Source organism: Coregonus lavaretus (assembly GCF_964263955.1).
Source record: "Coregonus lavaretus genome assembly, chromosome: 7".
Classification (NCBI taxonomy): domain Eukaryota; kingdom Metazoa; phylum Chordata; class Actinopteri; order Salmoniformes; family Salmonidae; genus Coregonus; species Coregonus lavaretus.
In genome coordinates, this window is record NC_139994.1 from 27,110,626 (window position 1) to 27,138,142 (window position 27,517).

Here is a 27,517-nt window from a genome sequence, read left to right on the forward strand (position 1 = left end):
AGTGAGCGGCTTCTGCTGCCCATGTTCCACCATTATTTTATTATTGTAGCAATTACCATTTGAGAATTGGGGCAACAGAAAATACAGGACAAACAGCCACAAATAAGACAAACAAAGGACAAACACCAAAACTCGATAATTACCAGTCAAGTACAAACAGAAATCTCCATTATTCACGCGCTCATTTCCACGGTTGTACCATCATAGCCAGGGGACAGTGCATACATTTTTACAGCTGACGCAAGGGGTGCCACAACACTTAGAGTTTAAAAATAATAAGGGAAATCGCAAAGATAATCTAGAAACTGTACAATATAACATACAGATAACTGTCCTCTATACATTTGAAAAAATCTAATTGCTTTAGTCTGGAGAGCAAGGCATTGGGAGATTTTCAAACTGTAGCTAATAGGTGCATGTACTGTCTATGCATGCGTGATTGAGTGTGTGTTTGTTTGCGTGTGTGCTTATGTACAGGTAACTGCCAAAATAAAGGGAACACGAGTAAATGAGGGATACAAAGAAAGTATGTTGAAAGCAAGTGCTTCCACACAGGTATGGTTCCTGAGTTAATTAAGCAATTAACATCATGCTTAGGGCCATGTATAAAAATAGCCAGTTGCCCATTCATTTGGCTACCATTGCTAGAAGAAGAGATCTCAGTGACTTTGTAAGAGGGGTCTCAAAAGAGCACCGGGGGTTTAAAGGGTGTGTGTGTCTCAGTCACCAGATCTCAACCCAATTGAACACTTGTGGGAGATTCTGAAGCGGTGCCTGAGATAGCGTTTTCCACTACCATCAACAAAACACCAAATGATGGAATTTCTCGTGGAAGAATGGTGTCGCATCCCTCCAATAGAGTTTCAGACACTTGCAGAATCTCTACCAAGGCGCATTGAAGCTATTCTGGCTCGTGGTGACCCAACGCCCTATCAAGACACTTTATGTTGATGTTTCCTGTATTTGGGCAGTTACCTGGATGTGTGTCTGTGATCATAAATTGTGCCTCTCTCCCCTTCTCATTTTCTGTCCACCACTTTGTCATTATCCCTGAGTTGGAGGGGTGAAAGATGTTGGTCGGAGCTTCATCTCAGTGAAAGGGATGGAAAAGTCCTTTCCTTTCCAGGCAGTCCAGATCACACCCTGAGACACAGAGACAATTCAGTTAACAAACAACCCCAAAATCGAATTGATTGTTCTCGAAGAGTTGCCTTGGATTACTTTGGTGACATAGACTCTGAAATAGTGAAATGAGGTATGAAGTCAGCTGGCATTACCTGGTGATTCACACTGGTGTCGTAGAGGCCATTAAGGTTGGCCTGGTGGCAGTTCTTGTACCACCAACCCCCTCTATAGGACATGGCGCAGCGGGTGATGAAAGGCATGGGGTCTCTGTCTCTGGTAGAGAACAGGCGTGCGTTGTGGTAACTCATAGAGTCGCCTACGAAGACGAAAAAGTAGAGAGGGAATGGGAAAAGGGAGGTAGAGTGGAAAGACAGATGGCAGGTGTGAGGAGGGAAACAGGAGGTGTGGAAGAGAGGGATAATGAGAAAAGAAGAAGGGATGGGTTTAATGATTATGTGGAAATATGCACAATAAGAAGTCAATCCTTTTTAGTGAACACATTCTGTTCTCACCTGCTGTACCGCTGTACCCAGACACTTTGAGAGCATAGTTCCTCCTAACAGTGTCCACTGTGAATACAGAGTACTTGGCAAACACTGATTCGTCCCCTGCACGGAGGTCCACACGTAGTGTCATTGGTGCCATGCTGGTTAGATTGTGTAGGTTGTCATTACCTATAGATGGATAGAGATGAGTGGGAAACAAGGTGTTATAGCAGACAAAAAACTGTTTACTGCCGAGCTCCTGAAGTAAACTATATGTGTTGCCTCTAGGGGGTGCTGAAGACTTATTTTCATCAGATCTACACAGTAGAAATGAGCATGATGCCCCTCAATGATAGAATACTGGATAGTGCGCTACCAGCGCTAATGCTCAGCCAATCGATCCAATAAAGTTAAAGGGCTTTGATGAATGATAGGCCCTCTGCTACTGCTCTTGGTTGTCCTTCTGTTTGTGCACCAATAGTGCCAGTAGTCGCTTTTTTTCTACCCTCTTGCCATACATTTCCACATTAAATTGATCCTTCTCATCTGGCGTTATACTGTTTAATTTATCTGCCTAGCAATGGGTCTATTTACAGAGTTGATCTGTCATGCACTGTGTACATAAGAGTGACATAGTTTAGCTTTTGAGTCGTCAATATAACAGTTCTGTTTGATGTTATGCTGGTGCACTGCTGCTGAAGTGGGTGAAAACAAACTTAGTGTGATGAATGACTCTCACCCAGCCAAAATTCCCCACTCAGTTCTCCAAACCCTTTGCTGTAGTTCTTCCAGCCTCTGAAGAAGTCCGTTTTCCCATCCATCCTTCTCTGGAAAACCTGTAAAGCACACACGCTCATACAGCAGACATATACCATCCTTAACCAACCGTTAACTCCCTCTCATGTCAGTTAGAGGAAAATACCACTCCAAAACTATTTTGGTATTTGGTATTTCATTAGTCCACTTTTGATCCAGTCCCAATTTTTTTTGCATGTCAGCAATCAAGTCTTCAAGATAAACTTATTTTGAAAGTTCTATATCTTGAAAACTTGATTGCAGACATGCAAAACATTTTGGGACTGTATCTACAGTGGACTAATGAAATACAAAATAGCAAAAGATAGTTTTTGAGTGGTATTTTCCTTTAAGGGATATTGCCATTATGCAGTTAAATGTATTTCATTTGCCACAAATTATGCTAAATCTATTGTCTACATCTGAATATATTTTAAATACCAATCTCTCTATTCACCAACAGTATAGACACATGGTCCCTCTCACAATCATCTTCTCTTACCGTCCAGCCGCCTCCATCAGTCACCTGGTCGCAGTAGACCAACACTGGTTTTCCCTGCTTTCCCTTGGGGAAGATCTCCACCTCTCCAGACTCATGTATCCCGTTTAGCAGCTCCTGGGAACAGTCACTTGGGAAGGGGTATCGGAGATTCCCTGACAGACAAAATCAAAAAGAGAGCCCAACTTTATGAAGCTGTGCTTTCGATGTATTTATTTCGTTTTTATAAAGTTTTTTTTAATAAAGTCAAATACCACTTACCTGTGGTGAACTCAGTGGAAATTGTAGCAGTGTAGCTCCCTCCCCTCTCTCCCTGTAGCTGCACCGTGTACTTGGACATGGGATGCAGCCTGGTTAACTTGAACTCTGTTACTGTGGAGTCAATGGTAACCTCCTGTTGAGAAGAAATAGGTAATCTGTCTAGACCAGAGTTTGTTGCATTTTGTCCTAATTTACTATACTGAATAAAATAGAATGTGTGTCTGTCTCCACCTTTTAATCAGTGTTCCTCACCTGCATCTCCTGTCCCTCCGTTTGATAGGTCAGCTTGTAGCTTCCCACAGCGGCAGAAGGTGCTTTCCATGTCAACAACGCTGAGCGAGGAGTCACCTGACTGGCCTTCAGGTCACGCGGGACTTCCCCGACTTTCGCGGATCCTGCCGGATGGACATGGACACAATCACAAGAAGCTCAGTTGTGGGATTCAATGAAAAGATCAGCCTTCCTTTTCTTCTCGGTCTTAGGTGAGTTGATTGGTTTAAGCATTAAGGTAGTTTGAGAGGGTGTGTGTGCGGACTGACCACCGGTGGTGGTGAAGACGGTGATGGCGGCAGAGCTGTCCAGGTTGCCCAGCTGACTGGTGACTGTGACCTTGTACATAGTGGAGCCCTGCAGGCCTTTCAGCTGCTGCTCCGCCGCGTTGCCCGATACAGTGATCTTCGCATCATCTGACCCTTGGTTGACATAGAAACAAGTAAGCGGCAGAGAGAGAGCAGGTGAGTGGCAGGGGAGAGAGGTAGGCAGCAGGATTTAATTTATTTCTCAGTGTTTATATTGTAATGCTGTTGGGGTGGTCATAAACTGACTGTCCAATACAAATACTATGATCTCATCTTGCCTGTGGAAAGCTCCAACTGGAAAGGAAATGCTCTAAAAGCCCCACAGGGTATTGTTGTAATGGATATCCAACTTATGATACCCCTTACCTTTTTCAGAGCCATAAACTATGACGTAACGGTCGACCGTTGCCAGTGCTGGTCGCCATAGCAGCAAGGCCTTGGTGTCTGTGACATTAATGGCCCTGAGATCCGTTGGAGGGTCAGGGACTAAGAATGGTTTGGGTTTGAAAAAATGAAGCCAAGAGAAAGGGAGCGTTAGTTATCACAATGTGAAATCAAACCCCTTCGATATATCATTAGATTTAGCAACATACATAGGAATCTCATTCTTGCTAATAAAGTATTTTGAAATTGAAGTTGAAACAGCTCCAGAATAGACCATTTGAGAAAATATGAAAATGCACAGATCTTTCTCAGATCCTGCACCTGCTAGAACAATTATGAGAACACAGAACCCATATAAAATGCAGAGAAAAACACCATACACACGAAAGTAAGAAACAAAACAAAAAATACATCTCTAATGTGGTTTTTAATGCTTAACTTAAATGTGTTGACCAAGACACCACCAAGGACCAAAAAAAGTGGCTGTTGATAGTCTAACTTCCTATAATTTACAATCTGACAACTTCCTGTAAATTAGCATTAATCCTAAAACTGAAAGTCAACAGTATGACTGAAGTAAACTTACGTGTCATAACCAGGTCTTTGATTGCATCGCTCTCGTCCAGTCCAAGGACGGATATCACGCTGACCTCATAGGAGGACCCTGGAGAGAGCTTTGTCAGTGGCAGAGTGGAATCCACAGAGTCCACTGATACGGAGAGAGGCTCCCCTGGAACAGAACGGGCAAATTGCGATGTGAATACACAATGAACTGATGTGACTCCACAGCCAGGATATTGACCAACAGAACATTACCGTAGTGTAAGCACCTACCTTCCTGTGTGTGAGTGTAGGTGACCTTGAAGCCACTCACTGGACCTTTTGGCTTGGTCCAGGACACAGAGAGAGACGTCTCAGTCACTTCACTGAAGAGAAGACCTGAGGGAGGCTCTGGACCTGGGCATGGCAGGGGAATATTATGTGTGATTGAGAGTGAAAAAGAGAAACAAAAGATAGAAAGACAAACGCAGACAGAAAGACACATAAAAACAAATAAAGACAAATAAAAAGTGTAAGAAAGACAAATATAGAATATATAGAATATAGAAAAATATAGAATATATTTGAGAAAGAGAAAATGGAGACTTGAGGTAAGTCATACTACATATACGGAGAAGAAAGATCAATATACCCTAAAATGTAGGTGCACCCATACTTTTATATTGTACTTCTTGTTTACTCACGCTGTTATTATTAGTGCTCCATTGAGTTTGGGTATATATGTACAGTGCAAACATATATACAGTATACACAGTATAGCATATACTAACACAGACAAAGGTTTCACTGTTAAATGCAGATGTTGGACCCTGGAAAGCAGCAAGGGAAAAGGATGAAATATTAATGTTGAGCTGGTCTTTTGATCCTGAAAAAAAAAAAAAGAAGTTGGCAGGAAAGAGAAAAAGTTATAACAGGAGACAGGAAAAATTGAAGTGATGTTGATAACAAATACATACCCCAAATTATTTTAATACAAGAATAGGAGAGATAAAGCAAGAGAAAGATAATTTCTAAGGAATAAGAAATGTGTTGACCAACAGATTTTCAACCTTGAGTGAGAAGAATCCTGCCATAATGATTCCAAATACCATTTGAGACCTCACCCTCTGAAAAAACAAAAAAACTATGTAATCGTTAAAAGCTTGTAGAATTCCGTTCTTTTTTATTTATTTTTACAAATATATTTTAAAAAGACTCATAGGATTAAAATCTGTACATTTCACGCTTAAGATCAGGAAAAACCATAGGGACCAACCATGGTCTTACCCTGGGTTTTGTGAGTGATGAAGGGAGCCAATGAAGGTTGCTGACTTAAAGCTTACCCTAAGTGAGAGAAGATCAGACCAGCAGTGAATGGCGGTTGTGGCTGAATGGTTGAAGTCTTTTAGACTGTCTCATGAATAGAGTCATTTTCATTAGTACAGTGCCTTTAGAAAGTATTCACACCTCTTTTTACTTTTTCCACATTTTGTTGTGTTACAGCCTGGATTTGTATTGATTAAATTGAGATTTTGTGTCACTGATCTACACACAATACCCCATAATGTCAAAGTGGAATTTCGTTTGTAGAAAATCTTTGAAATTAATAAAAAATTAAAAGCTGAAATCTCTTGAGTCAATAAATATTCAACCCCTTTGTTATGGCAAGCTTAAATAAGTTCAGGAGTAAAAATGTGCTTAACAAATCGCATAATAAGTTGCATGGATTCATATAGTGTTAAATAACAGTGGTTAACATGATTTTTGTATAACTACCCCAGCTCTGTACCCCACACATACAATTATCTAAAGGGTCCCTCAATCGAGTAGTGAATTTTAAGCACAGATTCAACCACAAAGACAAGGGAGGTTTTTTAATGCCTCGCAAAGAAGAGCACCGATTGGTATATGTGTAAAAATAAAAAGCAGATGCTGAATATCCCCTTGAGCATGGTGACATTATTAATTAGGCTTTGGATGGAGTATCAATACATCCAGTCACTACAAAGATACAGGCATCCTTCCTAACTCAGTTGCCGGAGAGGAAGGAAACTGCTCAGGGATTTCACCATGAGGCCAATGGTGATTTTAAAACAGTTACAGAGTTTAATGGTTGTGATATGAGAAAACTGAGGGTGGATCAACAACATTGCAGTTACTCCACAATACTAACCTAAATGACAGAGTGAAAAGAAGGAAGCCTGTACAAATTCCAAAACATGCATCCTGTTTGCAACAAGACACTTAAATAATACAGCAAAAAAATTGGCAAAGAAAATAACTTTTTGTCCTGAATACAAAGTGTTATGTTTGGGGCAAATCCAACACATCATTGAGTACAACTCTTCATATTTTCAAGCATGGTGGTGGCTGCATCATGTTATGCCTCCCGAGTGGCGCAGTGGTCTAAGGCACTGCATCGCAGTGCTAGCTGTGCCACTAGAGATCCTGGTTCGAATCCAGGCTCTGTCGTAGCAGGCCGCGACCGGGAGACCCATGGGGCGGCGCACAATTGGCCCAGCGTCGTCCAGGGTAGGGGAGGGAATGGCCGGCAGGGATGTAGCTCAGTTGGTAGAGCATGGCATTTGCAATGCCAGGGTTGTGGGTTCGATTCCAGTATGAAAAAATAAAATAATGTATGCACTCACTAACTGTAAGTCTCTCTGGATAAGAGCGTCTGCTAAATGACTAAAATGTAAAATGTTATGGTTTTGCTTGTCAACGGCAAGGACTAGGGAGTTTTTTAGGATAAAAAGAAATGGAATACAGCTATAAGGACAGGCAAAATCCTAGAGGAAAACCTGGTTGTCTGCTTTCCAACAGACACTGGGAGACAAATTCACCTTTCAGCAGGACAATAACCTAAAACACAAGGCCAAATCTACACTGGAGTTTCTTACCAAGACGACATTGAATGTTGAGTGGCCTAGTTACAGTTGTGACTTAAATCGGCTTCAAAATCTATGGCAAGATTTGAAAATGGCTGTCTAGCAATGATCAACAATCAACTTGACAGAGCTTGAAGAATTTAAAAAAGAATAATGCGCAAATATTGTACAATCCAGGTGTGCAAAGCTCTTTGAGACTTACCCAAAAAGACTCAGCTGTAATCGCCGCTAAAGGTGCTTCTGCAAAGTATTTACTCTGGGGTGTGAATACTTATGTAAATGAGATATTTCTGTATTTCATTTTCAATAGATTTGGTAAAATTTCTAAAAAACATGTTTTCACTTTGTCATTATGGGGTATTGTGTGTAGATGGGTGAGAAAATAATATATTTAAATCATTTTGAATTCAGGCTGTAACACAACAAAATGTGGAATAAGTCAAGGGGTGTGAATACTTTCTGAAGGCACTGTATGTGCTTAACACATGGATGTGTTTGGGTTGACATACTGTCCATGTACAAAATGGAAAACACAGGCTGTATGTGAAATGTCGTATATGGACTAGGGAGGCTATGTAATCGTGTTGATTGTGTAAGATTTATCACTGATCAAAAACCTGCATCTGCAACTGTTACAAAAGTAATTATTATATATTATATAGCGGAAATTACCTTAATGAAAGAGTATCCCTCAACATAACCTACATTTTGGAGATTATGAACTCACGTTCACATTTTCTGATGGGATGTGCTTCAAATAGTTTCCCAGTTAGGAACAGCCCATGTTTTTGGCAATCATACCTGTTTTTCCACAATGCACCCAGTATGAACACCACACATCACAATTGCACTAATCACTGCACAACATGGTATAAACAATGATTAGCACAGATGCATGATTGTTTGGTCATTGCATATAAGCAATAATGCCAGAGGAGGTGTGGTATATGGCCAATATACCACGGCTAAGGGCTGTTCTTTTATGCACGACACAACGCAGAGTGCCTGGATACAGCCATTAACCATGGTATATTGGCCATATACCACAAACCCCAGAGGTGCCTTATTGCTAATATAAACTGGTTACCAACATAATTACAACAGTAAAATGTAATTTTTTGTCATACACATGGTATACGGTCTGATATACCACGGCTTTCAGCCAATCAGCATTCAGGGCTCAAACCACCCAGTTTATAATTTGTAATTAAAGCTTTGGATTGATTTACCATTGCTTTAATTAAAAGCTCTTGGTTGTCAAGGACAAACCAAAAGAAACACAGCTCACGGTATCAATAAGCAGATGATGCAAATGAACAACAAACATGATGAAGTACTGTAATTCAGGAAGTTACAGTACCAAGAGTGTGACGGCTCTTGAAATGGATATGGATCAAGCAGCTGTGTAAGTATACCTCACCTAAAATGGTGAGAGGATGTATCGGCATCTAACTTGGGTGTCTTGAATAACTTGCATAGTTCATCAAAAGAGAAGTCCTGTGCTTGAACAATGAGCTAATGAACCCTTGTAGTAGTTGGTAGAGATTTAACTATGGCAAGTACCTGTGCTGACGATGAGTCTGTGAATTTTGGAGCGTAGTCCGGGACCCTTCCCAAACACGGACAGGGAATAGCGTGTCTGTGGATGGAGATTCTGGAATGGGAATAAGCGAGCCGACCCTGGAAGGACTTTGGAGAACTTGATTGTACCCCCGTCACCAACTTTAGCCAAAGTATTACTGTTGCTGTTCTGTCTATGGTTATCACTTTTGCTATTGGTAACAGTGTTCTCCTCCACTCCCCCCTTACCTTGACTCACCCCCATTTCACTTTCCTCCTCATTCCCGTTGTTCTCCTTCTCAGTTTTTGCCTCCCCCTCCCCTTCCTCCTCACTATCCTCCTCTGACTCACTCTCCCTCTCCTCCACTTCCTCTTCCTCCTCTTTCTCTGCCTCATTCTTACTTCCATGCTCTTCCCGGGTTACTATGAAATTTCTGTACATCCCCTCTGGTGCTCCCCAAACAAGTACGAAACCTCCTGAGGTTATGCTTTGAACCCCCACTGAGTTTAGAGGCTGGCCTGTTTTTCCAGTAGTAGTGGCATCTGATCCATTTATCTGGTTTGGGCTGTCTTTTGAATCAGCAGTCTTACTCACTTGGCTACCTTTGTCATGATGACCTGTTTTTGAATCTTGGCCCCTTTGGCTCAAACTACCGTTATTTCTCATATATGTTTGACCTCGTGCTATTTTACTAGCTGTGGCATTTGTTCTCTTGAAGAGAGTTTTGGGCTTACGGTCTGTGTTTGTGTCATTATGGCTGGTGCTGTAGGAGCCCTGCTCCACCGGTTGAGTGGTTTGAACGATGATGCCGTTGTCCCTGTTTGTCAGTTTAGGTGGGAAAGGTCTGCGTATGGGGCCTCTTGATGGATGCTGTGGGGGTCTCAGGTTTGTTCGTGTCCTGTTTTGGAATGGTCCCATATTTGGGTGTGGGCGGCGTTGCTGAGTCCACTTAGGAGGTAGACGGCGTAAGGGTGGTGTGCCGCCCACTGTCAGAGTCTTTGACTTGTTTTGTTCAGTTCCAGACGACACCACGTAAGTTGCCCTATCTCTGTCTGTGCTCATACCATCCTCTGCCACTGCAACATTTTCTTTAGTAGAGTCTGATTCCTCTGAAGTGGAGGAAGATGATGAATAGTCTTCTTTGCCACTCTGTTCTGATTCACTGGAGGATTTTGGTGCCCTCTCTGGCTGAGCATCTGGATGGAGGGTTGAGGATTGGGCTGGGGAAACAAGCAATGTCTTTGCAAACACCACTTGTCTGTCAGTCATGGGTTGACCCATACCGGTCTTTGATTCATTTTGTTTTGTGGGAGCTGAAGAAGGTGAACGTGTCCTGTTTTGGAATGGTCTCATATTTAGGTTTGGGCGGCGTTGGTAGGGCCCCTTTGGAGGTAGGCGCCGAAAAGGTGGTGTGCCACCCACTCTCAAAGTCTTTGTCTTGTTTTGTTTGGTTCCAAACAATCCCACGTCAGTTGTTTTCTCTCCATCTCTGCTGATACCCACATCTGCTACAGCAACATTCACTTTATCTGAGTATGAGTCCTCAGAGTTGGAAGGAGATGGTCTATTGCCATTTTGTTCTGATTCGCTGGAGGATGTTGGTTCCCCTTCTGGAGGTAGGTTAGAGGATTGGGATTGGGGAACAGGCAAAGTCTTTGTATTCACCACATCTCTGTCAGCCATGGGTTGACCGATACCGGTCATTGATTCATCAAGTTTTGCAGGAGCTGAAGAAAGTGACATGTAGGAAGTAGGTGATACTGGTGAAGGTGAAGAGGAAGTTGGATATGTAGGACTTTGTGTGGTGTGTGGAGCAATGTCATCTGCTTTTCTCTGTGTGTGAATTAACAGGTTGCGCTCAGGAAATGTAGTCTTGGAATGTCTTGTTTCAGACACTTTTAGGGCACTGTCCTCTTTTTCAGCAAACCCCTGCTCTGTTGTGGGTTTACTTTTAACTATTGTGCCATTGACCCTCCCCCCAATGACTCTCTCTCTACGGGTCACATTGACTTTCCTGTGTGTCAATTTAATCTTGTTGACACATTTCTTCCCATTCAGGTGAACAGTAGTATTATTTTCTGATGTGGTTGTAGGCTCCAGACCATCTGTCCCTTGTCCTGGCTCATTTGTTTCAGTCTCTGTACCCTTTTTTCTATCAGGTAGGTCCTTTAAGCCGGGAATCACTGTTGGTTGTTCAGAACCAGAGCTCGGAGTGGCATTTTCAGGAAGGCTTCCAACAGGATATGTCTTTGTCGAAGTTCCATCTTTTTCTCCAAGAGGAGTTGTCTTCAGCTTAGTGTCTTTCACAGTTATAGCTATAGTCCTGTCCCCAACAATGGGATTTTCTGGTTTAGTGTCAGTATTTAAGGTCTTCTTGACCTTTGGCCCCTCCAATGGATTTCTGCTTGAAGGCTTTTTCAGAAGACTGTGACCCACTCTCCTCCCACCCTGGCCTACTCTTGTACCATTGAAACGGATAGAGCCTCCAATGTATGGCTTCCTGGGCAAGGTTATTCTATCACCTGGTTTATGTACAACCCTGTATTTTGTGTTGACAAGTGGTCTTGTGCTGGTTGTAACAGACGGGACCTCTTTGGTTCCATTGGTGCCTTTGACTGTTACAGAGCCTGGTCCACTGCTATTCTTTCCACGCTCTGGTTCTTCACCATTGGCCTTTGAGTAGAAGATGGCCTTCACAGGCTTTGTATTCCTTGCTGGGTCTTCATCATGGCTTTCTACTCCTGGTGCTACCTGTATGGTCACAGTGTCCATGGTCACCCTGGATATTGTCTTTGTGGATCTTCCTAAAGGCATGAAGCGATCATTTGTAATCAAAGATAACAAAATGTTTTTTGATCCAACTAAAAGAGGGAAGCACTGTTAGATCCAAATGGGAAAATCAAAAATATTACATTTTAACTGAACACTTTTAATTATCCTGTTTTCCAACAACACCTGCATTGACAATAGTTGGCCTATATGCTGTTAAACCTGCAGGGAAAAGTGGAAAGATTATTATATTTGGACATCAAAACAACCTTGCCATTCATTGTTCGGGTGCTGAAATATTCAATGTTGTGAGTTAAGTGTGTGCTGCAACTGTCGAGAAAGAGAGAAGCATAAATCATCAAACATAAAGAATGAAAATGAAAATATATTTTACAAAGAGAGATCAGCTTAGCTCCAGGAGGAGTTTTTATATTGTACCTCAATTCATTTCAAGCTATTTTCATTTCACTTCCAGTGACCTGCTCTATTGAATAATGACTTGCCTAGACATGTTAACTTTAGTGGGATAACACTTCACAGGAGCAGGACTGGCCTCCCTTGCATATTAATTCACATTGCCAGGGAATCCAATTTGTTTCATAGATTTCTCTCTCTTTTTAAACATAATGATGACTTTCTCTTTCTCTCCTGCTTCTTCTGCTTAGTTCACAATTTATTTGTTGTTTCATGACTGTATAACTCTTATCTTAAAATATATTATACTTTTTATGGTCATTATTTCCAAATAAACTAATAAAGAATATGATACACTAAATAAAGATTGCTTCTTATACAATCTATTTTCTGGATATTTTCATATGCAATGTAGTAACTAAAGTAAGCAACCCCCTCATCCAATAAAACTCACCAGGTGTGACTTGGACTGTTGCTGGCTTGCTCTTGATCCTGCCTTTTTCAGCCACTAGTGTAATGTCATACAAATGCCCCGGGTCCAAACCGTCAATCTGGGCAGAGTCCCTCTCAGGGGGCAGGGTCAGGTCTTGTCTTCCCTTGGCTGTTCCGTCTGTCTGATTGGGTGCAACAGTTAAGCGATACCTGTCGATGTCTCCTTGCGATTGTTCCCATTGGACAACTGCAGATGTTGTGGTTGTCTTCACAACTTGAAGGTTTGTGGGTCCAGAGATAACTGGGTGGTGGGTCGGGGAAAAGCATTGGGAAAAAACGACTTAGCATTTATATTTATTGATAACCGAAGTAACAGATGATAATAAGGGGATACAAAATGTGGTTTCCTGACTCACGGGTTGTGAATTCTGCTGTGCTCTCAGTGCCCATTCTCCCATTTATTTCTCCCTTGATTGTCACTGTGTACTCTTGCCCGGCCGCCAGCCCTGTTTGGGTGTAGGTCACGAGCTTCCCTCCAACTTGAGATGTTATCTGTTGATCGCCCTCTTTCTGTGTGGCACAGAAAACGATAAAGTCAATGTTAGAACAGATATCAGGAGGATTAATAATAATAATGATTAAATGGCCTACTGGTATTTCAATTAATTTGCTAAAGTAATGGTAATCAGAATCTGTGTTAAAGATTATATAGAATGGGTGCATGTACTGTATGCTTACCAGCAGGGAGAGTAGGCTAATTTACTAATTCTGTCAAGCCGAAGCCTATATTGAGATATTTTGGCAACGTCAATCGAGCCAACTCTAAATTAGCAACTGGACTCAAATGTATTGTCCACAATGGGCCTCACAATCACGTTACTACACAAGTCAACAGCTATGCAGTACAACATCATCAGACAAAATAGAAACATTATGTCTCTGTTGGGAATTATAACTTGGGTGGGCAGCTTTTTTTAATATTATTATTTTCTTGGCAATGAGATAAACAGTCTCATATTCCAATGATGTAATAGTACTATTGTGAAAGTATTTCATTATTAACATATAGGGGAAACCCAGTAGATCACAAAGCTTTGACAAATGGTGTCACACAAAAAAACATTACAGTATACACAGCATCTGGCAACACCACTCAACTATGGTCAGCCATTCACGTTCCAACTTTCGCAATTTCCTTTTTTGGTATGTGATCATTTGAGAAACCACCTTATAAAAGAAGTGATGCAGACAATTACATTGATGGAAGTTACAATCTATCTGCAATATTAAGCTGATCTACCCTCTACAGTATATATAAAAAAAATATATATATATATAAAAAACATATAAAAGATGCTATTAAAACAAAAACAGTATCAGCTTGTTATTCTTCAATCTATGTATTGGAAAATGCCAGTATTTCCATTAATTTAAAAGCAGTAGTTTCAGGGTTTACTCAATTACTCCAATATGTTCTCCGAGTTTTTCTCCATTGTATAATATATTTTCTCATAGGGGAAATGGGACCCAGCTGGGTTGCCGTGTTGCCCATCATTGATCTGTGTGTCATATGCCTCAACATTTTCAGCAGTAATTTCAAGAGATGAGTGTGTTGTTGTGCTTTATCTTGCACAATGTGGGGTTTGCCCCCTGTTTACTCTACGTGTGTTGTTTATCTGTAAACATGAGAGATGACTGTATATCTCCCTCATTCATTCTCTTCTGCTATGTGTCACAGCTGCCGACCAGTGAAGTCATTTCTCTGGTCAGGGCCATGTTTTTGACAGTGTTTATGGCTGCCCTAGCAACAAGCATCCCACATATTTTCTTCTCCCTTGCTGCCCACTCTCTCTTTCTCCCATTATCCTTCCCTTTCCCTAACTGTTGTTGCTATGACTTTCTCCTTTGCTCATTGTCCTCATCCCTAATTTTCTCTCCTCTCTTCAGTTGTATTTATTCCCTTTACAAGGATGTTCTCACTTCCGCCATATTTCTTCTCACACCTACCCCTGTCACGTATGGAAAAATAGGCTGTTTCCCCTGTTGTTGTTTTTTATGAAGAACAATAATCTCATTCACACATTGAAAGAATTACATTAAGTAGGAAAAAGAGGGGAGTGGGATTTGTGCTAGGTTGTCATTAAGGTGTTTCTCTTTGTTACTGTGTTGTAGATTAGTATTTTAATGACATAGATACTGCTTCTCTAGAGTGCTTGTGTCTGCTGTAATAGCAAGGTCCAATAACATGTGCATGATGAGTACCAATCGAGTTTGTCATTGTTAAGTCTGACATCACCCCTCTGTGCAGATTGGGAGCATATGTTTTATTAAAGCTCCAATGCAGCCGTTTTTTAAATCTCAATATCAAATCATTTCTGGGTAACAATTAAGTACCTTACAGTGATTATTTTCAATTAAAATGGTTAAAAATAAACAAAATTAGCTTAGCAAAGAGCAATTTCTCAAGCAAGAATTTTGCTAGGACTGTCTGGGAGTGGTCTGAGTGGGGAGGGGAGAATTGAAAAATAGCTGCTATTGGCAGAGAGGTTTGGAACTCTTTCTTATTGGTCTATTAACTAATTTACCGCCTGGTGATGCCTCCGAAACTCCATCCCACATTTGAGTAATTTAGCAGACGCTCGAGTGATTTACAGTAAGTAGTGAGCGCATAAATATTTTTTCTTTTTCGACTGGTCCCCGTGGGAATCAAACCCACAACCCTGGCGTAGCAAGCACCATGCTCTACCAAATTAGCCACACAGGAGGCCCCAAAACAGGTGGACATTTCAGACTGGCTTTTCAAACAGCTCTTACGCTAAAAGGGCATTATCATCATTTTCACAATTTCACAGTATTAGTCCAACCTCATAGTGTGGAAATATACACTGCTCAAAAAAATGAAGGGAACACTTAAACAACACATCCTAGATCTGAATGAATGAAATAATCTTATTAAATACTTTTTTCTTTACATAGTTGAATGTGCTGACAACAAAATCACACAAAAGTTATCAATGGAAATCAAATTTATCAACCCATGGAGGTCTGGATTTGGAGTCACCCTCAAAATTAAAGTGGAAAACCACACTACAGGCTGATCCAACTTTGATGTAATGTCCTTAAAACAAGTCAAAATGAGGCTCAGTAGTGTGTGTGGCCTCCACGTGCCTGTATGACCTCCCTACAACAGCTGGGCATGCTCCTGATGAGGTGGCGGATGGTCTCCTGAGGGATCTCCTCCCAGACCTGGACTAAAGCATCCGCCAACTCCTGGACAGTCTGTGGTGCAACGTGGCGTTGGTGGATGGAGCGAGACATGATGTCCCAGATGTGCTCAATTGGATTCAGGTCTGGGGAACGGGCGGGCCAGTCCATAGCATCAATGCCTTCCTCTTGCAGGAACTGCTGACACACTCCAGCCACATGAGGTCTAGCATTGTCTTGCATTAGGAGGAACCCAGGGCCAACTGCACCAGCATATGGTCTCACAAGGGGTCTGAGGATCTCATCTCGGTACCTAATGGCAGCCAGGCTACCTCTGGCGAGCACATGGAGGGCTGTGCGGCCCCCCAAAGAAATGCCACCCCACACCATGACTGACCCACCGCCAAACCGGTCATGCTGGAGGATGTTGCAGGCAGCAGAACGTTCTCCACGGCGTCTCCAGACTCTGTCACGTCTGTCACGTGCTCAGTGTGAACCTGCTTTCATCTGTGAAGAGCACAGGGCGCCAGTGGCGAATTTGCCAATCTTGGTGTTCTCTGGCAAATGCCAAACGTCCTGCACGGTGTTGGGCTGTAAGCACAACCCCCACCTGTGGACGTCGGGCCCTCATACCACCCTCATGGAGTTTGAGCAGACACATGCACATTTGTGGCCTGCTGGAGGTCATTTTGCAGGGCTCTGGCAGTGCTCCTCCTGCTCCTCCTTGCACAAAGGCGGAGGTAGCGGTCCTGCTGCTGGGTTGTTGCCCTCCTACGGCCTCCTCCACGTCTCCTGATGTACTGGCCTGTCTCCTGGTAGCGCCTCCATGCTCTGGACACTACGCTGACAGACACAGCAAACCTTCTTGCCACAGCTCGCATTGATGTGCCATCCTGGATGAGCTGCACTACCTGAGCCACTTGTGTGGGTTGTAGACTCCGTCTCATGCTACCACTAGAGTGAAAGCACCGCCAGCATTCAAAAGTGACCAAAACATCAGCCAGAAAGCATAGGACCTGAGAAGTGGTCTGTGGTCACCACCTGCAGAACCACTTCTTTATTGGGGGTGTCTTGCTAATTGCCTATAATTTCCACCTGTTGTCTATTCCATTTGCACAACAGCATGTGAAATGTATTGTCAATCAGTGTTGCTTCCTAAGTGGACAGTTTGATTTCACAGAAATGTGATTGACTTGGAGTTACATTGTGTTGTTTAAGTGTTCCTTTTATTTTTTTGAGCAGTGTATATAAATCATAGGGAAATCAAATGTTTTGACTGCACTGGGCTTTTAAGGGACAATTACAGTGGGTGACCTGCAAGTGAAAAGTTGCACACATGGCCCGGATATTGTATTAGATCATAACAATGTACCCTTTTTTATACATAGTGTCCAGGCTACTGTATGTTAAGTGAACTGGAACTCAATAGGAAGTTAAGCGTCCAGCACTAGACTACATCATTCTGTAGTGCAAATCAGTGAAAAATTAATAACATCCTGTACTCAAAACAAAGAGCACAAAGGCAGCTTTGAATGCAATTGGTAGCATATGTCTCTGTGAATTCACTGAAATTCATTTATTTCATCCATTAGCTACCTTTGATATTGGAAACTGGATTTGATCTCTTCAATCCACTGATTGATACCATGAGCTGCTGAACAAATTTAATACAACAACACACTTAAAATATTATGTCCTCCATTCTGTGGTTACTATGGCTGTGAATCCAACCATATAAGTTGAACCAGTAAAAGCAAATCAGTATGTACTGAGGTGACAGTTTGTTAACGCCAAACGTCATTAAACAGAAACTGGCTAAATGTCCACTGCTATTTCTTTTGGCAAAGCGTTTGAATATCTGCACATTTACAGCATCTATAAAACCATGTTATGTACTCCAATAGTCCACTAATGGGTTTTGCTCAGTGAAACTCATTTTTTGCCATTTGAAAGTCTTACATTTACATTTTAGTCGACGCTCTTATCCAGAGCGACTTACAGTTAGCGAGTGCATACATTTTTCATACTGGCCCCCCGTGGGAATCGAACCCACAACCCTGGCGTTGCAAGCGGCATGCTCTACCAACTGAGCTACAGGAGGTCTTCAAAGGCTTAGTGAAATTAATGACTGAATTGAAATTGAAAAACACAGTAATGAGTTAAGAGGGCTTGAGAGTCATCTGTTTCTGACATGGCCTGAGGCTCCCCTGCCAGTAACTGTTGCGTATGGAGTCACCTTTCAGTTGTGTGATGGACTTCTGCTGCTCAGCTGTCAAACTGTGGTGTGTTACTGTTCTCAAGGTCAATCTTTTTGGATTGAATTATTTTGGCATGATTTGCACTCTTTGGTATAGAAAACTAAGGGCTCTATTAAATCCGTATGGTGGAGGTTCATGGTTACAACATGATTGAAATTTAAAGGCAATGTTCCGGCGTTAGCGGAGACTGTAAATGCTGTATACACTGACATAGCTCTTTCCATGACATAGACTGACCAGGTGAATCCAGGTGAAAGCTATGATCCCTTATTGATGCCACTTGTTAAATCCAGTTCAATCAGTGTAGATGAAGGGGAGGTGACACAATTGAGACATGGATTGTGTATGTGTGCCATTAAGAGGGTGAATGGGCAAGACAAAATATTTAAGTGCCTTTGAACGTGGTATGGTAGTAGGTGCCAGGCACACCGGTTTGTGTCAAGAACTGCAACGCTGCTGGGTTCTTCAAGCTCAACAGTTTCCCGTGTGTATCAAGAATGGTCCACCACCCAAAGGACATCCAGACAGCTTGACAACTGGGGGAAAGCCTTGTAGTCAACATGGGCCAGCATCCCTGTGGAACGCTTTTGACACCTTGTGGAGTCCATGCCCCGACGAATTGGAAGGTGTATTAGGAAGGTGTTCTTAATGTTTTGTACACTCAGTGCATTCGGAAAGTATTCAGACCCCTTGACTTTTTCCACATTTGTTATGTTACAGCCTTATTCTAAAATTGATTAAATTGTTTTTTTCTTCTCATCAATCTACACACAGAACTGCCATTCTGCGGCCAACAAGGCAGAGATAATCTCAGCCTATGCTACCCTCCAGTCCCTCGACTTCTTGGCGCTGACGGAAACATGGATTCCCACAGAAAACACTGCTACTCCTACTGCTCTTTCCTCGTCTGATCATGTGTTCTCGCATACCCCAAGAGCATCTGGTCAGCGCGGCGGTGGCACAGGAATCCTCATCTCTTCCAAGTGGACTCTTTTCCCCCTGACCCCCCATCTGTCTATCTCCTCATTTGAATTCCATGCTGTCACAGTCACTAGCCTATTCAAGCTTAACATCCTTATCATTTATTGCCCTCCAGGTTTCCTTGGAGAGTTCATCAATGAGCTTGACAAGTTCCTTTCCTGTGGATGGCTCACCCCTCACAGTTCTGGGTGACTTTAACCTCCCTACGTCTGCCTTTGACTAATTTCTCTCTGCCTCCTTCTTTCCACTCCTTTCCTTTTTTGACCTCACCCTCTCACCGTCCCCCCCTACTCACAAGGCAGGCAATACGCTTGACCTCATCTTTACTAGATCCTGTTCTTCTACTAATCTCACTGCAACTCCCCTCCAGGTCTCCGACCACTACTTTGTATCCTTTTCTCTCTCGCTCTCCTACAAACCTCTCCTCACTCTGCCCCTACTCAGATGGTAATGTGCCGTCGCAACCTTCGCTCTCTCTCTCCCGCTGCTCTCTCCTCTTCCATTCTATCATCTCTTCCCTCTGCTAAATCCTTCTCCCTCCGATCTCCTGATTCTGCCTCCTCAACCCTCCTCTCCTCCCTTTCTGCATCTTTTGACTCTCTATGTCCCCTATCCTCCCGGCCGGCTCGGTCCTCCCCCCTGCTCCGTGGCTTGACGACTCATTGCGAACTCACAGAACAGGGCAGCCGAGCGGAAATGGAGGAAAACTAGACTCCCTGCGGACCTGTCATCTTTTCACTCCCTCCTCTCTACATTTTCTTCCTCTGTTTCTGCTGCTAAAGCCACTTTCTACCACTCTAAATTTCAAGCTTCTGCCTCTAACCCTAGGAAGCTCTTTGCCACCTTCTCCTCCCTGCTGAATCCTCCTCCTCCTCCCCCTCCCTCCTCCCTCTCTGTGGATGACTTCGTCAACCATTTTGAAAAGAAGGTTAATGACATCTGATCCTCATTTATTAAGTCAAATGACACCGCTGGTCCTGCTCACACTGCCCTACCCTATGCTTTGACTTCTTTCTCCCCTCTCTCTCCAGATGAAATCTTGCGACTTGTGACGGCCGGCCGCCCAACAACCTGCCTGCTTGACCCTATCCCCTCCTCTCTTCTCCAAACCATTTCCGGAGACCTTCTCCCTTACCTCACCTCGCTCATCAACTCATCCTTGACCGCTGGATATGTCCCTTCCGTCTTCAAGAGAGCGAGAGTTGCACCCCTCCTCAAAAAACCTACACTCGATCCCTCCAATGTCAAAAACTACAGACCAGTATCCCTTCTTTCTTTTCTCTCCAAAACTCTTGAGCGTGCTGTCTCTAGCCAACTCTCCTGCTATCTCTCTCAGAATGACCTTCTTGATCCAAACCAGTCAGGTTTCAAGACTGGTCATTCAACTGAGACTGCTCTTCTCTGTGTCACGGAGGCTCTCCGCACTGCTAAAGCTAACTCTCTCTCCTCTGCTCTTATCCTTCTAGACCTATCTGCTGACTTTGATACTGTGAACCATCAGATCCTCCTCTCCACCCTCTCTGAGTTGGGCATCTCCAGCGCTGCTCACTCTTGGATTGCGTCCTACCTGACAGGTCGCTCCTACCAGGTGGCGTGGCGAGAATCTGTCTCCGCACCACGTGCTCTCACCACTGGTGTCCCCCAGGTCTCAGTTCTAGGCCCTCTCCTATTCTCTCTATACAACAAGTCACTTGGCTCTGTCATATCCTCACATGGTCTCTCCTACAATTAATTTTCTCCTGTCCCCCTTCTGATAACCAGGTGGCGAATCGCATCTCTGCATGTCTGGCAGACATATCAGTGTGGATGTCGGATCACCACCTCAAGCTGAACCTCGGCAAGATGGAGCTGCTCTTCCTCCCGGGGAAGGACTGCCCAATCCATGATCTCGTCATCACGGTTGACAACTCCATTGTGTCCTCCTCCTAGAGTGCAAGGAACCTTGGCTTGGTCGTTCTCCGCTAACATCAAAGCGGTGACCCGATCCTATAGATCCATGCTCTACAACATTCGCAGAGTACGACCCTACCTTACACAGAAAGCGGCACAGGTCCTAATCCAGGCACTTAAATAAAAAAAAAATATGCAGTTTAGCAGACACTTTTATCCAAAGCGACTTACAGTCACGCGTGCATACATTATTAATTTTTTTGTGTATGGGTGGTCCCGGGGATCGAACCCACTACCTTGGCGTTACAAGCGCCGTGCTCTACCAGCTGAGCTACAGAGGACCACTTGTCATCTCCCGTCTGGATTACTGCAACTCGCTGTTGGCTGGGCTCCCTGCCTGTGCCATTAATCCCCTACAATTTATCCAGAACGCTGCAGCCCGTCTGGTGTTCAACTTTCCCAAGTTCTCTCATGTCACCCCGCTCCTCCGCACACTCCACTGGCTTCCAGTTGAAGCTTGCATCTACTACAAAACCATGGTGCTTGCTTACGGAGCTGTGAGGGGAACGGCACCTCCTTACCTTCAGGCTCTGATCAGACCCTACACCCAAGCGAGGGCACTACGTTCATCCACCTCTGGCCTGCTAGCCCCCTACCTCTACGGAAGCAGAGTTCCCGCTCAGCCCAGTCAAAGTTATTCGCTGCTCTGGCACCCCAATGGTGGAACAAGCTCCCCCATGACGCCAGGACAGCAGAGTCACTGACCACCTTTCGGAGACACTTGAAACCCTACCTCTTTAAGGAATAACTGGAATAGTCTAACAGTAATCATTCTACACCCCCCATCCCCCAGTGGTGGTTGTCCCACTGGCTATCCTAAGTTGAATGCACCAATTTGTAAGTCGCTCTGGATAAGAGCGTCTGCTAAATGACTTAAATGTTAAATGTTAAATATACCATAATGACAAAGCAAAAAACTGAAATATCACATTTACATACGTATTCAGACCCTTTACTCAGTACTTTGTTGATCTTCTTGGGTATGATGCTACAAGCTTGGCACACCTGTAGTTGGGGAGTTTCTCCCATTCTTCTCTGCAGATCCTCTCAAGCTGTGTCAGGTTGGATGAGAGCGTCGCTGCACAGCTATTTTTAGGTCTCTCCAGAGATGTTTGATCGGCTTCAAGTCCGGGTTCTGGCTGGGCCACTCAAGGACATCCAGAGACTTGTCCCGAAGCCACTCCTGCGTTGTCTTGGCTGTGTGCTTAGGGTCATTGTTGGAAGGTGAACCTTCACCCCAGTCTGAGGTCCTGAGCGCTCCAGAGCAGGTTTTCATCAAGGATCTCTCTGTACTTTGCTCCGTTCATCTTTCCCTCGATCCTGACTAGTCTCCCAGTCCCTGCCACTGAAAAACATCCCCACAGCATGATGCTGCCACCACCATGCTTCACCGTAGGGATGGTGCCAGGTTTCCTCCAGATGTGACGCTTGGCATTCAGGCCAAAGAGTTCAATCTTGGTTTCATCAGACCAGAGAATCTTGTTTCTCATGGTCTGAGTCCTTTAGGTGTCTTTTGTCAAACTCCAAGCGGGCTGTCATGTGCCTTTTACTGAGGAGTGGCTTCCGTCTGGCCATTCTACCATAAAGGCCTGATTGGTGGAGTGCTGCAGAGATGGTTGTCCTTCTGGAAGGTTCTCCCATCTCCACAGAGGAACTCTGGAGCTCTTTCAGTGACCATTGGGTTCTTGGTCACCTCCCTGACCAAGGCCCTTCTCCCCCGATTGCTCAGTTTGGTCGGGCGGCCAGCTCTAGGAAGAGTCTTGGGGTTCCAAACTTTTTCCATTTAAGAATGATGGAAGCCACTGTGTTCTTGGGGACCTTCAATGCTGCAGACATTTTTTGGTACCCTTCCCCAGATCTGTGCCTCAACACAATCCTGTCTCGTAGCTCTACGGACAATTCCTTCGACCTCATGGCTTGGTTTTTGCTCTGACATGCATTGTGGGACCTTATATAGACAGGTGTGTGCCTTTCCAAATCATGTCCAATCAATTTAATTTACCACAGGGGGACTCCAATCAAGTTGTAAAAACATCTGAAGGATTATCAATGGAAACAGGATGCACCTGACCTCAATTTCGAGTCTCATAGCAAAGGATCTGAATACTTTTGTAAATAAGGTATTTCAGTTTTTTTTTTATATGCATTTGCAAAAATGTCTAAAACTGTTTTCGCTTTGTCATTATGGGGTATTGTGTGTAGATTGATGAGGAAATTTGCCCCAAAAACAAGTCTTAAAACCTGGAATGAGAACTGGGCTTCGTGCCATGAGACCATTCTCAGCTAATATAGTGAGCTCCAAAAGTATTTGCTGTTGTTTTGGCTCTGTACTCCAGCACTTTTGAGGGTATTTTCATCCATATCGGGTGAACCGTTTAGAAATTACTTTTTGTACATAGTCCCCCCATTTTAGGGGACCAAAAGTATTGGGGCAAATTCACTTATATGTATATTAAAGTAGTAAAAAGTTAAGTATTTGGTCCCGTGTTTCAGATTATTTGTGTCCAATAGAAATTAATGGTGAATAATGTATTGTGTCACTTTTATTGTAAATAAGAATATAATATGTTTCTACATTAATGTGGATGCTACCATGATTAAGGATAATCCTGAATGAATCGTGAATAATGATGAGTGAAAATTACAGAGGCATAAATATCATACCCCCCCAAAGATGCTAACCTCCCCTGTTATTGTAATAATGAGAGGTTAGCATGTCTTGGGTGTATGATATTTGTGCATCTGTAACTTTCTCACTCATCATTATTCCCGATTCATTCAGGATTTTCCGTAATCATGGTAACATCCACATTAACATAGAAGTGCTTAAAAACATATTATATTCTTATTTATAATAAAAGTGACTTCAAAATGACACAATACATTATTTACCATTCATTTCTATTGGGCACAAAATCATCTGAAACGCAACCAAAAGAAACAGCAAATGCATCCAACAAGTTCGTAGTCACAAGCTTGATAAGAGCGTCTGCTAAATGATGTAAATGTAAATGTAAATGTAATCATTGCATGCTATGAATTGGAAGAAATTCACTTGTGTTTGTTAAAGTAGTCTAAAGTTTCATATTTGGTCCCATGACCAAATACTAAACTTTTGACTACTTTAATAAACATATAAGTGAATTTGTCCCAATACTTTTGATCCCCTAAAATGGGGGGACTATGTACAAAAAGTGCTGTAATTTCTAAACGGTTCACAAGATATGGATGACAGCTGACAGTCTGTACTTTAACCTCATAGTCATTGTATCATTTCAAATCCAAAGTGCTTGAGTACAGAGCCAAAACAACAAGAAATATGTCACTGTCCCAATAATGTACGTCTGTTGTCTAACAGTTGTTTCTCAAGTTCAGTTTACTTTGTGCTTTAGTCAGGGCCCAGATTCACAACTCACAACTTCTTAAGAAATTGTGAGTAGGGTGTGTAGGGTGTTATTACCTGGCTGGCGAAGGTGACGTGGTAGGTGTCATACTGGACTGGAGGTGGGGTCCAGAAGAGGGTAACAGAGGATTCAGTGATGTCCTTGGTGTTGAGCTGGGACACACCAGACATGGCTAGAGACAGGGGAGGGGTTAGGGGCTTAGTTCCAGTCATTCAAGCCAACAAAGCCATGCAATGTTTCCTTGCAATAGCTAAAGGGATTTACTGTGGAATCGATTTTAAAGGCAATAAGGCATCCTTTTGCGCAGCTGGCACATTTCCCCCATTTAACTGTAAAGTCAATGTAAAATACAGAGTCCTATTTTCCTAAAAGGTACAGGTCCATTAATCAATTTGTGTAAGCACCTCAAGCTGCAACATATGGTCATGGTCTACACACAGCAAGTCCATACAGTATTTGAAAACATAGCGTGGCACATATAACAGTATGTCGAATGGGATAGAAAGGAATACTATATTCCACACTGACTGTACAGTATGATATATTAACACTGCCCTGTGGCTAATACAGTGTGTAATCTTTTTCACTGGACAATATTAAAAGGCAATTGCAGCCTTGAGAGTGTTTTATGGAGAATATTTGGATGACTCACCGGTGCCACAGTCAGCTCCAGTGAACCCAGCTTCACACTGGCTGCAGTCTGGGGCGGCGAAACCACGGCGGCACACACACCTCCCCTTCACGCAGCGCCCTTTGTTGCTGCAGTTATCGGGACAGCCCTTAGCGGCGCAGTCCTGTCCACTGAAGCCCACTTCACACACGCACTTCCCATTCACGCAATTTCCCTTGTTGCTGCAGTTATTGGGACACGCTTTGGCGGAACAGTCCGGCCCCGTAAAGCCGCTGTCGCAGACACATTGGCCATTCACACACTTTCCACGGTTGCTGCAGTTGCCAGGGCAGGACTTGGTAGAGCAGTCTGGCCCCGTAAAACCACTATGACACACACACTTACCATTCACACACTTCCCCCTGTTTTTGCAGTTTCCAGGACATGCCTTGGTAGAGCAGTCTGGGCCTGTGAAGCCAGTGTTGCACACACACTGGCCGTTCACACATCGCCCCTTGTTGTTACAATTTCCAGGACAGGACTCTGAAGAGCAGTCTGGCCCTGTGAAACCTGGGTCGCACACACACTGGCCATTCACACATCGCCCCTTGTTGTTACAGTTTCCAGGACAGGACTCTGAAGAGCAGTCTGGCCCTGTGAAACCTGGGTCGCACACACACTGGCCGTTCACACATCGCCCCTTGTTGTTACAGTTTCCAGGACAGGACTCTGAAGAGCAGTCTGGCCCTGTGAAACCTGGGTCGCACACACACTGGCCGTTCACACATCGCCCCTTGTTGTTACAGTTTCCAGGACAGGACTCTGAAGAGCAGTCTGGCCCTGTGAAACCTGGGTCGCACACACACTGGCCGTTCACACATCGCCCCTTGTTGTTACAGTTTCCAGGACAGGACTCTGAAGAGCAGTCTGGCCCTGTGAAACCTGGGTCGCACACACACTGGCCGTTCACACACTTTCCTTTGTCATTGCAGTTGCCGGGGCAGTCAGACAAACTGCAGTCGGGACCACTAAACCTTGGGAAGCAGACACACTTGCCGTCCTCACAGCGTCCCTGGTCACTGCACTCATTAGGACACTCGTCTCCCTCCGGCTTGATGGAGCACTCAGCACCTAGAGAGGTGGTTCGGACAGCGACACAGAGTAAAGCAGTAAGCCACTACAGTGTATTGATATTTTGAACAGATTAGTGGATAAACTATCCGTGCTGTTGCTGAAAGTGTCCCACATTGAGAGAAGGGTGGAGAGCTAAATTAGGAGGATTGTCTGAGATCACTTTGGGCAGCAAGTTAGAGCTGGACCTTGTCCTATACTTGCTCTGATTGATCGAGCCCATTAGCAGAGTCCTCATTACTCAGGTCAGTTAGATCATATGAGCATGGCTGTAGTCTGCCAGTTCAAAATGTGATCATGATTGAGGTCAGTGATGGATCGTTTTTAATATTAATGTGAGAGCTGTGTGTGCAACCTGCGTGCGCGTGTGTGTGTGTGTGTGTGTGTGTGTGTGTGTGTGTGTGCTCAAATGAGAACCAGTTGGGTGATTCAGTGAGATGGGAGGAGCTATGAGGGGAAGCCATGTGATGGTCAAAACCAGACCCAGTTGCTCAGTGAGTCACCTGGCAGCAGTCCTACTGTACCTTTGCTCTGTTGGGACGTGCAGCAGCCCCCCTCTGGGCCTCCACACTTCTCCCTCAATGACGACACCTCCTTCTCCAGCCTCTCCAGACGGTCTCGCAGGGCAGCAAACTCGGCCTCGCACCCGCCTCCGCACGACCCTGGAACCAGTCGGATTCGATAGGTAAGGACTAGAGGAGAACCAGGCTCAAGGTCCAGTTCCTTGCCCTGAGTCTGACTGGAGTCCCCCTGAACACACGCCTCAGAGATCACCACTTTGATTGGCTGCCCACCACCCTCTGTCTTTGTGTCCCTGGGTGCCCTTTGATCCCCAGTCTGCAGGCTCTGGGAACCTGATGGGGTCAGGAGGGCAGGGCAGGCGAGGAGCAGGAGGAGGAAGGATGGGACAAGAAGCATTTTGGGCTGGAAGTTGCCTTCAGGTGGAGGGGAGGGCAATTGTCTTTGTTGGTTGAAGAGAAACTGATAGTAGACCACTTCAAAAAATGACAGTTTTCAAGGAAAGGCTGGGGCAGAGGGATAAACTCTCTGCTGTGGAGGTGCCTATAAGTCAAGGGGTTTTCTCATCAAGGGGTTGCCTTATTCATGTGAATCTGTAGAACCGTTGCCTCAAAGTGAAGGATATTCAAAGACTCCCTCGCCACTGTATCGCAGGAATTTCCCTAGGAAACAAGACAGTTAAGAATAAACATTCCCCTGAATTCATGTAAGCACAACAACTATCACAGT

At 43.9% G+C, this 27,517-nt stretch overlaps 1 protein-coding gene across 1 annotated transcript; it reads right to left on the minus strand.

Moving 5' to 3' along the window:
- On the minus strand, window positions 1-27,187 carry LOC311132480 (uncharacterized protein; the record flags this gene model as incomplete). The annotated part of the gene is made up of 19 exons (XM_084165765.1): window positions 1-1,143; window positions 1,278-1,441; window positions 1,638-1,799; window positions 2,350-2,446; window positions 2,908-3,059; window positions 3,166-3,298; window positions 3,418-3,560; window positions 3,705-3,851; window positions 4,110-4,229; window positions 4,714-4,857; window positions 4,962-5,084; window positions 9,119-10,312; window positions 10,616-10,726; window positions 11,639-11,920; window positions 12,754-13,032; window positions 13,148-13,301; window positions 24,585-24,700; window positions 25,181-26,269; window positions 26,794-27,187. 19 exons carry the CDS (start codon window positions 27,185-27,187, stop codon window positions 1,045-1,047), a joined length of 5,103 nt encoding a protein of 1,700 aa, XP_084021891.1. The 3' UTR covers window positions 1-1,044.
- Window positions 27,188-27,517: the final 330 nt, after the last annotated feature.